Source organism: Globicephala melas, chromosome 3, assembly GCF_963455315.2.
Source record: "Globicephala melas chromosome 3, mGloMel1.2, whole genome shotgun sequence".
NCBI classification, from domain to species: Eukaryota; Metazoa; Chordata; class Mammalia; order Artiodactyla; family Delphinidae; genus Globicephala; species Globicephala melas.
Window position 1 is genome coordinate 62,191,929 of NC_083316.1, and position 12,379 is coordinate 62,204,307.

At 40.0% G+C, this 12,379-nt stretch overlaps 1 protein-coding gene across 1 annotated transcript in view; it reads right to left on the reverse strand.

Moving 5' to 3' along the window:
* Positions 1–12,379, reverse strand: part of ARSB (arylsulfatase B) — a 186,178-nt gene that overhangs the window by 139,400 nt on the left and 34,399 nt on the right. Inside the window, exon 4 of the mRNA XM_030846513.3 lies at positions 9,232–9,439. Coding sequence (XP_030702373.2) covers positions 9,232–9,439 — 208 coding nt within the window. The remainder of the gene's footprint in view (positions 1–9,231; positions 9,440–12,379) is intronic.

Here is a 12,379-nt window from a genome sequence, read left to right on the forward strand (position 1 = left end):
CAAAGAGCTTCGGCCCTGGTTCCCAGGCCCTCCTTAGAAGAGCAAGTCTCCTTAAGCTCCTGGAAAGGAGGGAGACGGCAGCCTTTCCTCAGCTGCCTAACAGGGGGCCTCAGATCAAGTCGGAAAACCACAGCAATCACTTTATAAACCCAAAGTGGAGAGGAATCTGGGACAGAATGCCGGCACAAGCTAGCCCTGGAATGCTCCAATATTGGAGCAAATGCCTTGTTTCAAATATATTCCACACACATGCAACAGCAGTTACCACTGCCTCGAGGAGAACCCCACACATGGAGAGTAAAATCGGGAAGAATCAGATTGTTTGGGTTCTTTAGTAGCTAAGTCACCCTCATTTTTTTGTTTTCTTAAAAAAACTACCACACAGTCAATCCCCATGACATTCTGGCAGACAGGAGTATAAACAATACACAGCTTTTGTTTGTCAACTGAAAATACTGGTTCCTAAACTTTCATCTTCCACTTATAATTAATGGCATTGATTTTTTAAAATTCCAGGCACAAAACACCTGAAACACAATCTATTTTCTGCTATTTCAGAAACTAGTAATTCCTAGGCCATTCAGTCCCCTCTTTCATCCTCTGGTTGCCTACTGTGTATTTGCGTCTATAACTGGGGTGACCTGACGTTACTTCAGCCCCTTCCTCCTGCTGTGACTGTGGTTCCCACGTGATTATTTTTATGTAGAACCTCCTTTTCACCTTGCTTCATCCTCCAGTGCAGCCTGTCCAGCCTAACACTCCCCTGGCCTCCACAGGGACTTTTGGCTCTAAGGAGCTCTGTGAGAAATGTACAATATAAGAAATGGACCCATCTTAAGTGTGACCTTTAAAATGGAGTGCAAAACAAGAGGCAAAAGTAAACCCAAACAAATTGGAAAGCTTATAATTTAGTCAATAAGTATGCTCAGTTCAATATATATTTTCCATTAAGTATAAACTCAGGGAAAGGCCATTTCTCATAGAAGTGTGAAAGTAAAGATTATTTCATGTTTCTCATGCTAAGAAATCCATAACATCAATAATACAATATTATATTATAGTATATAAGTAGAATTATGATAAAACACGGAAGATCTGATAAACATAGGCATTGAGAAGCATCTTTGCCTTAGACTCTGGGCTTGTTGATTCAATGGTTTGTCACAGAGAATACAAATGCAAGACTTCGTTCTGGGGGCCTCTAAAATGTATTGATTATTATTTTCTCTCAATAAAATAATCAACAAATCCGTATGCATTACTGCCTATTACTAATAAAACATTAAAAGTGATCCGACATGCTTTTAGCATGGACATTCACATGAAAATTCTGAAGAGGTGAAATGGGTTAATGACCTCTGGCTAGGGAGAAGATGGTCCTCGTCTTGTAGTTTTGAGCTATGTGTTGTTATTCCCCTCTATGGTGAAAAAAGCACTATTTGCAAAGAGAAAGCCAGTGTGGATCCACTACATCACTTATTCACTTAACAGGTTTTCCTTAGCTTTGTCAGAAATGCATTTAAGAGTTTGAAGAACTTAGTGAGACTGATTTGTCAGCATCAAATTACTTTGTTCCTGGCACAGAATTTCTATAATATTTATAAGTCTGCCAACTGCCTAATAAGTACATTTAAACTGTGAAGGAGTTCTCCATTTGTTGGTACCAGTTTTGAAGGGAATTCAACATATGAGGGAGAAAGGGACATAAGATTTAGGGGAATTAGTTAAGAATCTTTATAGCTCTAAGATATTAAATCACACATAATTTTATGAAAGATAATCAGATAACAAATGTTAAAAGTCTAGGCTCTGGAATAAATTCCTCTGTTTGTTCAGGTAGAGATGTGTGATTGAACAGGATCTGGTCAGGGTTCCTCTATGGTGGTGCTGCTGGGTTCTGTCTGTCTCTCTCTATTCTTCATTAGGTAAATTCCCAGGGTTTGAATAAGGTACCCTAGATCAAAAGTTCTCAAATTTCTCTATACAGAAGAATCACCTGGATTACTGTTAAAAATGAAGATTCCTGGGCCCAGATCCCAGGGTTTCTGATTTCATTCACTTAGGTTCTGATTTAGTAAGTCTGTAATAGAGTCTGAGAAACTGTATTTTTAAAAACCGAGATGAAATTCACATAACCTAAAATTAACCATTTTAGTGTGTCCAGTTCAGTAACCTTTAGTACATCCACAATGTTGTGCAGCCGTCACCTCAGCAAGTGCATTTTTAACAAACACTCCACTGCTGCAAGTGGTTCCCAGCTGGCACACTGAGTTACCACCTTAAGTGCTCAGATGGTGATGACAAGGGATGAGGAAGCCTCATGGGTCTCCTGCAGATTATAAAAGAAGATTTTTTTAAAAGTGTCTTCAAACATCTGCACCTACAAAATATATGCCTTTACCTCTCCCTTTCACTAAATATAAGTGTGATACCAAGAAGCTAGTATATGTCAGGGTTTTCTAAACTACTGGGTTCAACAGTTATTTGGATGCACTCAGTATTTTTATGCTTGTGAAAAAGAGCAGTGCCAAGTGAAGTAAAGTGAGAAAACTGGAAAAAATGAATCACCATTCCATAACCAGCCAGTTCCAGGGCTTGTTTCCTTGGGTTTTAATCACATTATTATAGCACGTTATTAAATTCAACTTCAGGCAATGAAATTGTCAATAAACACAGAAAAAGTCTCCAGAGGAAATTAGGTTTGTCCTTATAGTCAAACTCTCCTCTAAATGTAAGTGAAAATGGTTATTCTGATAAGAGTTAATATAAACATATAATAGCTGCAGGAAGATGTTGAGATCAATCGTTGTCTTCTCTTCAAGGTTTTAGACTCAGTTTTCCTAGTCTTAATTCATGATCAAGTTGCTCCAGAGTTGGCTCTAAGTTTAGCTCATTTTACTCACGGTTAGACTTCTGTGAAGATTCCTGGAGTTTAGCAACTATAAAGCTCAGCTGCGGTGATAAGAGCCCAGGTTAAAACGGTATCTTCCTAATGGCCGTTAGTGCTGCTTCTCTTAACCAATACTCTGCTAAAATTACATAGACATAGGATAAGATGAATAACATCACGTTGTGATGAGTTAGAATAAGATGAAACTTCATTACAATGCGAGAAACCAGGACTCACAGACAATCTGTAATGTCAGAGAGAACCCTGGAGAAATTTCCATAAGCTGTAGGGCTGGAGAAGCTGAGCTGAAGAAACGAGGGCTGGTCTACCCTCTCTGCCTCGACATGGAACCACTCGCCTACCTGAAAAGAGGCAGGAAGGCAGCTCAGGAGGGGACAGTGCTCATATCTGACATGACCAGAGCATTACTACCTCTTCAACTTCCTATCTGCAGTGAGAGATCACAACTCCCAGAGAACAGTGGGCAGAAGAAAGGGCCTGGCAGTGGGGCACACTGCCCTGGCAAATGCCCCCCTAAGTAAAGCCCTGAAGGTGTGGAGACAGGAAGAATCTGCTAGCCATGCCGAAGAAGCAGCCCGAAGATAAGAAAATGTTAAGTAGGTCAGTCAGGTCCACTGGAGTGTAGGACACTCAATGCCTAAAGGCCACTGGGAAACGAGTGAGCTGTGTGCATCAACCTGACCCCAAGCTATAGATCTGAGAAGGAATTAACCAGGGGACAGTGACCAGAGGCCAAGAGATGGCCACACACTCTGGGCGGATAGGTCCTCGACTGCTTACACTCAGAGGAAGAGTATATAGCTGGAAATGATTGACTATGGAAATGATGAGTTTAGAAAAGTTCTATTTGGAAAGATTCAGGAAAATCATGGGTTTGATGGATAGAAGTGTAGAAAGCCAAAAAGTAGAGATTAGGGACAATGGGATGAGACAGAAGGAAAAGAGGAGATGTACAAGCACAGCTGATTAGGTTTAACAGGGACTGACCCCAAGTTGATCTGAGTTTGAATTCTCCTCTTCCCTCTATTAGATGTATGGCTCTTAGTCTGTTCGGCAGCTATAACAGAATACCATGGACTGGGTGGCTTATAAACAACAGAAATTTATTTCTCACAGTTCTGGAAGCTGGGAAGTTCAAGGCCAAGGCACCAGTATAGTCACCTTCTGGTGAGAATCCTCTCCTGGTTCACAGCCAATATCTTCTCACTGTGTCCTCACACGGAGGAAGGGGCTAGAGATCTCTCTGGTGTCTCTTTTGTAAAAGTACTAATTCCATTCATGAGGGGTCCTCCCTCATGACCTAATTACCTCCCAAGGGCCCCCACCTTCCAACACCACCACATATGAATTTGGGGGGAACACAAACATTCAGACCATAGCAGTAGACTTGGGCAAATCACTTAACCTCTTTAAATTTTGGTTTCTTCTTTTTTTTTTTTTTTTTGTGGTACGCGGGCCTCTCACTGTTGTGGCCTCTCCCGTTGCGGAGCACAGGCTCCGGACGCGCAGGCTCAGTGGTCATGGCTCACGGGCCCAGCCGCTCCGCGGCATGTGGGATCCTCCCGGACCGGGGGCACGAACTCCTGTCCCCTGCATCGGCAGGCGGACTCTCAACCACTGCACCACCAGGGAAGCCCGGTTTCTTCATTTTTAAAGTAGGGATAAAGAAACCCATTTCACAATGCTACTTGGAACTTTAATGATTAAAACATGATTAACAATGAGAACGTATAGGAAAAGCACTAGAACGGCCTGGGATGCAGTAAATATTTAATAACCAGTAGTCATTATTATTACTAACAAACTTAAAAGAAAAAAGAACTGATTGAGGCAAAGAAAGGATTGCAAAGATGCTAAAAATACTATCAATAGTAATCTCCACTGGAGATATTAAAGAGCAGCATTAAAACTGCACAAATGTCTAACTGGTAATGCAAAAGAGCTCCAGCAGACTGAGAAAAAGGATGAAAAACGGAAACTGATGAAAGAAAAGCTGAGTCAGTAATTCCACCTACTAATTAAAGCCATTTTTGAGAATTAAATCAAACAGAACAAAAGCAATAAGCTAAAATATGAACAAGGAAGACTTCCTGGAGTGAAAAATAATCTCAGCATGCAGATCAAAGGGCTCACTGTATTTCAGGCAAAATTAATTTAAAAATATTTTAAAGACCCACACCCCTAGATATAATTAAGCAAAAAATTTAAACTATGGAGATAATTTTTTTAAGCCTCCTAAAACGGTTCCAGGGACCAGCTTACCAGAGGGATCTTTCAAACCATCTGCAAAGTGTTCCAGAGCATAGAAAAAGATGGAAAAACTTCCAAAGTATTTTACGACATGTGTGTAACCAATACAACAAAACCCAACAGGGAGAAAAGAAACCACCTACTCCACTTTTACTTTTAAATCAATGCAAATCTTCTAAATAAAACCCTAGCCAACTGAATCCAGCAGTATAATTAAAATACATACACGCTATAAAGTTGGATTTAGCTCAACAAAGCAAAGATGGTCCAAGACTAATATATCTATTAATATATCAAACTGTCAGAATAGGGCAACCCAATTATAAGGTAATTCCCATTTTCTCAGTGTAAAGCTCCAAAAATTATTTTTGCCGACTTGAATAAGTATTATGGGTATTTATGAAATAGTCAACTATCTATTTAAAATATGTCTATGTATAAACATTTGAAATCATATAATAAAAGAGATATACAGATCTTAAAATATTGTTTTCCACCCCCACTTATTATGAAAAAACCTCTCCCCATGCACACTTGACATCAGTATCTGTTGTCACAGGAGCCACCCTGAGACGTTTAACAGTTTTCCAGAGCTACGATTTTCACTTCTGTCTGAGTACTTCTCAGTCTATGTATGATACATCAATCCATGTATACGTTCATTTCAGGATATAATTTATCCTTAAATTGTATAATTGTGATATCTACAACAAAGGCTTGTTTCACAAACTTACAACTTCCAATTCTTGAAACAGTGAGGTCATTTCCCAGGAATAATTACTAAATCAGTATTAAACGTCTTGGACTCCTTTTTAATTGATTCTTTCCAGTGACCTCTATAAGCATTCAGTACCAGCACTGATCAAAGTGCTTTACCAGGCTGTTCAAAATAAAGGAAATTGAAAACGACTCTCGGACTATGAGAGAACTTGTAAGGACTTAAGTATAAGATATTGCCCTCTTTTCTGAAGGGTAAGTTTTTTGGGGAAAACATATGTTATCTATACTCAACCTTTTTCACAGCGGGACACACTTAGAAAATTATAGTATTTGTATAGCACTAAAGCAACTGAAAAAGGCTGGTCAGGGTGGATGCTACCCCGGCCCTGCCGAGGCTTCTCAACAAATCAAAATTGCAGCACACCTCGGGGAAAGCACTGCTATATCTTGAGGTCCAGTAAGAACTTCCAGATCATCGTGTCAGAGGCAGAAAGGGTGACACCTCACTCTGCCTGGCTGAGTGACCTTAGGCAAGTTACTTAGCCTCTTTGTGCTTCAGTTCTCACATCTGCAAGATGGGATAATAAGAGTCCCCAGAGAATTACTGTGAGGATTAACTGAACTTATTCATGTAAAGCACTTAGAACCATGTCCCACACATGGTAAGTACTCAGTAAATGCTACGTTCCATAACCATGCCTAATTACAAGCAAAACAAAACAAAACAACTCTTTTAAAAATCTATAAGTAGAATACCCAGATTAATTCCTCAACGTGTCCCCTCATACTTCTCACACAGTCACTTTACAGTAAAACTTACCAGATGACAAGTCCTGACCTCACCCTTCGAGTTTCCAATCAAATTTTTGGGTTTTAGCCAAGGATCACTAGGGGTCTGAAAAAGCCTCCTTCATGAAAGACAGACCAAAACAAAGATACAAATGACCTTAGAAGAGAAAGAGACAAAGTTGGGAGTACAAGCAAACTTAAAAATATATACAATATTGTGAAGCAACTATACTCTGACAAAAATTTTTTAAAAAGTAAAAAAAAATACATGTATGTGTATACCTAATACACACATATATGTATAGGTATAAACATACCTACATACACATTCACATTCACATATATATTATACAAAATTAATGGTTAAGAGCACAGGCTTTGGAGAAATAAATTATTACATTTATAAAATAAAAACAAACTTTACAAAAAAGGAGTTATCAGAAAACAGGAAAGAGTTTTTGACAATTAAAAAATACGGTGGTTGCTGCGACTGGGCATATGCCCTGAGAAAAACATAATTCAAAAAGATACATGTACCCCAGAGACTTTCCTGGTGGCGCAGTGGTTGAGAAACCGCTGGCCAATGCAGGGGACACGTGTTCGATCCCTGATCCAGGAAGATCCCACATGCTGCGGAGCAACTAAGCCTGTGCACCACAACTACTGAGCCTGCGCTCTAGAGCCCACAAGCCACAACTACTTAGCCCGCGCGCCACAACTACTGAAGCCCATGCACCCTACAGCCAGCACGCCACAACTACTGAGCCTGCGTGCTGCAACTACTGAGCCCACATGCTACAACTACTGAAGCCCGCACGCCTAGAGCCTGTGCTCCACAACAAGAGAAGCCACAGCAACGAGAAGCCCGGGCACCGCAATGAAGAGGAGCCCCGCTGGCCGTAACTAGAGAAAGCCCACGTGCAGCAACAAAGACCCAATGCAGCCAAAAATAAATAAATAAATAATAATAAAATAAAAAACAAAAAAATATACATGTACCCCAATGTTCATTGCAGCACTATTTACAATAGCCAGGATATGGAAACAACCTAAATGTCCATCTACAGATGAATGGATAAAGAAGATGTGGTACGTATATACAATGGAATATTACCAGACATAAAAAGTAATGAAATTGGGTCATTTGTAGTGATGTGGATGAACCTAGAGTCTGTCATACAGAGTGAAGTAAGTCAGAAAGAGAAAAATGAATATCGTATATTAACGCATATATATGGAATCTAGAAAAATGGTACCGATGAACATATTTGCAGGGCAGGAAAAGAGACGCAGAGGTAGAGAACGGACTTGTGGACACAGGCGGGGAAGGGAAGGGTGAGACGAATTGAGAGAGTAGCATTGACATATATACACTACCATGTGTAAAACAGATAGCTAGTGAGAAGCTGCTGCATAGCACAGGGAGCTCAGCTCGGTGCTCTGTGATGACCTAGAGGGGTGGGATGGCAGCGGGGTGGGAGGGAGGCTCAAGGGAGGGGATATACGTATACATATAGTTGATTCACTTTGCTCTATAGCAGAAACTAACACAACACTGTAAAGCAATTATGCTCCAATAAAAAAATAAAATAGACTTGAAAAAAATGGCAGTTGCAATGAATTCAATAGAATGATTAGAGAATAATGATAAGGAAATTTCCCAAGTAGTAGAAGAAAAAGAAATAGGGGAGGAAAAAAACCTAGAAAATTAGGGGATTGACCCAATACCCAAATAACAGGAGTTTTGTACAGAGAGAATAGGAGAAAGGAGGGATGGAGGGCCAAACAATTCTGAAATAAAGAACACAAGGAAATTTCCCATAACAAAAGGATCTGCATTTTCAGATGGAAAGTGCTCTCTGAATACTCAGCATAATGAATAAACCGCGATCTACACCCAAAGCACATCATAGGGAAATTTTAGAAAACTATGTCTAATGAGAAGGGGGAAAAAACCACATATATATAACAGATTAGGAATCAGAATGACATTGCCATAATGAAAATGATTTTTCAAAAAATTTTTCTCCCTCCTTTTGTTTTTTCTATAATCAGTGATATATGACTTTATTGTCAGAAAATTTTAATATAAAAGAATCTATACTTGGAGACTCTAGCCTAGATTTAAATGGTTCCATTTCTTAAGTGTCTTCATAACGTCACCATCTGCCTCTGCACTGATACAGAGACCCCTCTAGTCAGCGGAAGTCCTCTTCATAGAGGATGCCTGGGCTGTAGACATTGTTGGGAACAAGTCAGTCCAGGGATTCACTGCCCAGCTGCCCTGCATAGGAGTGTTGCCCACTCATACTTACTCAGTTACTGAGAGCTTGTTTTCAAGCATACTCCCAGAATATTTTGATATCTGAAGGAAGACAGAAGGCTCATAATTCTTTTTCCTTAGATACATTTTTCTATCCATTATTATGATGTCTCCACTCTTGCAGTTAGCATTTATTTTAATAAGGAACTTTTAAATGCTCCAATTTATCTTCATTCCATTTATTGAATACTATGTCCTAGGCTCTGCCAAGAGATGATTTTCCTATCGACGGACTTACCTGTGGAGAAGATGAACACCGTGTTGTTCCAGAGCCCACGGCTCTTTAAGGCTGTGGTGACATTTCCCACTGCTTCATCCATAAGGGACACCATTCCTGCATAGTAATGCCTATTCTTATCTTGGATAAAGTCGTATGGCTTCAGGTATTCCTCGGGGACCTGAAGGGGCTCGTGGACAGACTGGAGAGCAAGGTAGAGAAACAGAGGCTGGAAAGAGAGTTTGTGCAAATCAGTTAAGAGGGCTTGGAAGTATTAAATATATAGAGAGAAGCCCAGATTTATCAGTTAATAAAAGTAATATTCAGACAACCCACAAACTGGGTTAGAAATATTTGTAAGTCATATATCAGATAAGGGACTTGTATCTAGAATATATTAAGAACGCTTACAACTCAATAATAAAACTCAATTAACCCAGCTACAAAATGGGCAAAGAATCTGAATAGATGTCTCTCCAAAGGAGATATACAAATGGCCAACAAGCACATGAAAAGATGCTCTGCATCATTAGTCATTAGGGAAATGCAAATAAAAACCACACTGACATACCACTTCACACCCACTAGGAGGGTTATAATTTTAAAAATGGAAAATCAGATGTGTTGGTGAGGATGTGGAAAAACTGAAACCCTCATTCATTGCTGATGGGGATGTAAAGTGGTGCAGCCAGTTTGAAAAACAACTTGGCAGTTCCTGAAATTGTTAAAGATATAGTTACCATATGAGTCAGCATTTCCATCCCTAGAAAAACAAAAGCATAAATCCACACGAAAACTTGTACATGGATGATCACAGTGGCATTATTCATAATAGCCCAAAAGTGGAAACAACTAAATGTCCACCGGTTGATGAATGGATTAACAAAATGTGGTATATTTTCAGCAATAGACAGCAATAAAAGGAATATGACGCAGCCGTAAAAAGGAATGAAGTACTGACACATCCTACAACATAGATGCACCTTGAAAACTTTATGTTAAGTGACAGAAACCAATCACAAAGATCACGTTTTGTATGATTCCATTCATATAAAATGTCCAGAATAGGCAAATCTATGGAAACAGAAAGTAGATTAGTGGTTGCCTGAAGCTGTAGGGAGTTGTGGGTGAGAGGAGGGATGAGTGACTTCTAACAGGTACAAGACTTCTTTTGGGGGCGGTGAAAATGTTCTAAACTTAGACTGTGGTGATGGTCGCACAACTCTGTGAATTTACTATTGAATTGTGTACTTTAAATGGGTGAATTTTATGAAAATAAAATCTTGAGTTCTAAAATGGCCTAGAAAGCTCTGATCCAAACAAATAATAATAATAATACCAATAATTCTGTCTCATGTAATACTCAAAACCACCTTGCTACACCCATTTTACAGGTAAGTTAACTGAGGCTTAGAAAGGTTATATGACTTGCACAAGTTCGTATTAATTGCAGAGCAATTTCCTATTGGAAACCCCGCTATTGCAGTGTGGCTATGTCCCAATAGATGGGTTGGCTTTCTGCTTTAGCTGAAAAATAAGTTACCACCTTTTAGGAGAGGTTTAAGGATTGTTTATATTTTTAGAAGAAAACAAGTGAACACCATGCCTTGCTAGTCTTTGATCTAGGACCAAACATAAGGCCAATTTAATTCCTGGAAACTAAGGAGTATGATACATTGATTCATTTCACCTCTTACCCAATTTACAGAATTTAATGTTAATGATATTCTGCGTCAGCCTCTTCCTCTTAATGAGTCTTTCTGAAGGCTCTCTTCACTGTGCTCCTATAGAATTCTTTAATGAATTGAAAACCCTCAAAGAGACAACAACTGGCTCAACCCAAGAGTAAAAACCTAATTCTGTTGGAGTATTTGAGGCATTTAAATCTCATAAAGGAATGGGGAAAAGTTAGAATGCAGACTGGGAGGTGGGCTCATATTTCATTCATTACTGTTGATAAATTGTTTTAAATTACATATTACACATCACTGTGATACAGTAATGGGTATACATATATAGAACTCAAATAGACACCCAAGACAGTATTTTTAGTTCAGATCTTTGGAACTTAGAAACACCTTTGCCCAAAAATCAAAATGTTCAAAATGGCTGTTCAATATCAACGACATCACTTTAAAACCTATTTTACTAAGGAGGCAGGTGATGGAATAAAAACCATGATGATGTAGACCCTAGGCTTCGTTTGTACGTTGTTTCCATGGGAACACATTCCAAATTCCAACTCCAAAAGGCAACACTAACCACTTTGACAGGCTTTAGCTCTGCCTCTGCTGCTCCTTGACACACGTGCGTTCTCCTCCAGCCACACAAGTCACACTGAAAAGTCCATGTTCCTCCAGACCATGGTGAAGGGAATCCCAGCAGATGCCCCGCCCAGGTGGGGAGGAAGAACCCTGGGCTAAGATGTTCGGAGGGGAAAGGATGTGCAGGGACATCCGGGACCTGCCAGCGCAGTGAGGTTCCACAGTGGGAACCGCCGTCTGGATCTTCAGCACTAGACCAAGCCCATGCCCCAGCCACCAGCCAAGGTCTGGATGGGGACGGATTAAAAATTGGAAAGCTACAACAATTTGCAACCCACATAAAGTTTTAAAAATCAGGAAATGTCACATGAAAACCTGTTTTGTTTAGTTTTTTTATTTTCTTGAAAAATCAGAACTTCTGACAACTCCAGGTCCACACTCCATCTGACAACAAATGGCTGGAGTATGAGAAACAGAGACCCCCGGCCTCCCCCAAGGGCTCTCTTATTTTCTACTCTCCCCACTGTCCTACCTGAATGACTTCATTTATTTAGGGTAGCAGCCTGGCCCTTGTAAACATAAGACTTTGTGACCCTGGTCTGGATTCTCTACAGTGGACAGGGGTGGAGAAATGAAAAAGGGAGCTCACTGTTTCAGGAGAAAGTGCTCACCCAGGCCATTATGGGCAACTCGGCAGCTCCCGTCATTAAGGAGAGAAAGGGGAAGGAAGGCAGGTCATTTCCAGCCAACAAGTGATCCCTGGAGGCGATAGCTGGGGAGGGTGGTGGAGGAGAGATCTCATAACCACTCTGGGGAAAAAATAATGTTTCTGGGACCATCATTAAAGGGTCTTATAAATATTCAGTGTGGAAATCATTCTACACACTTCGTTAAATATAGCAAGA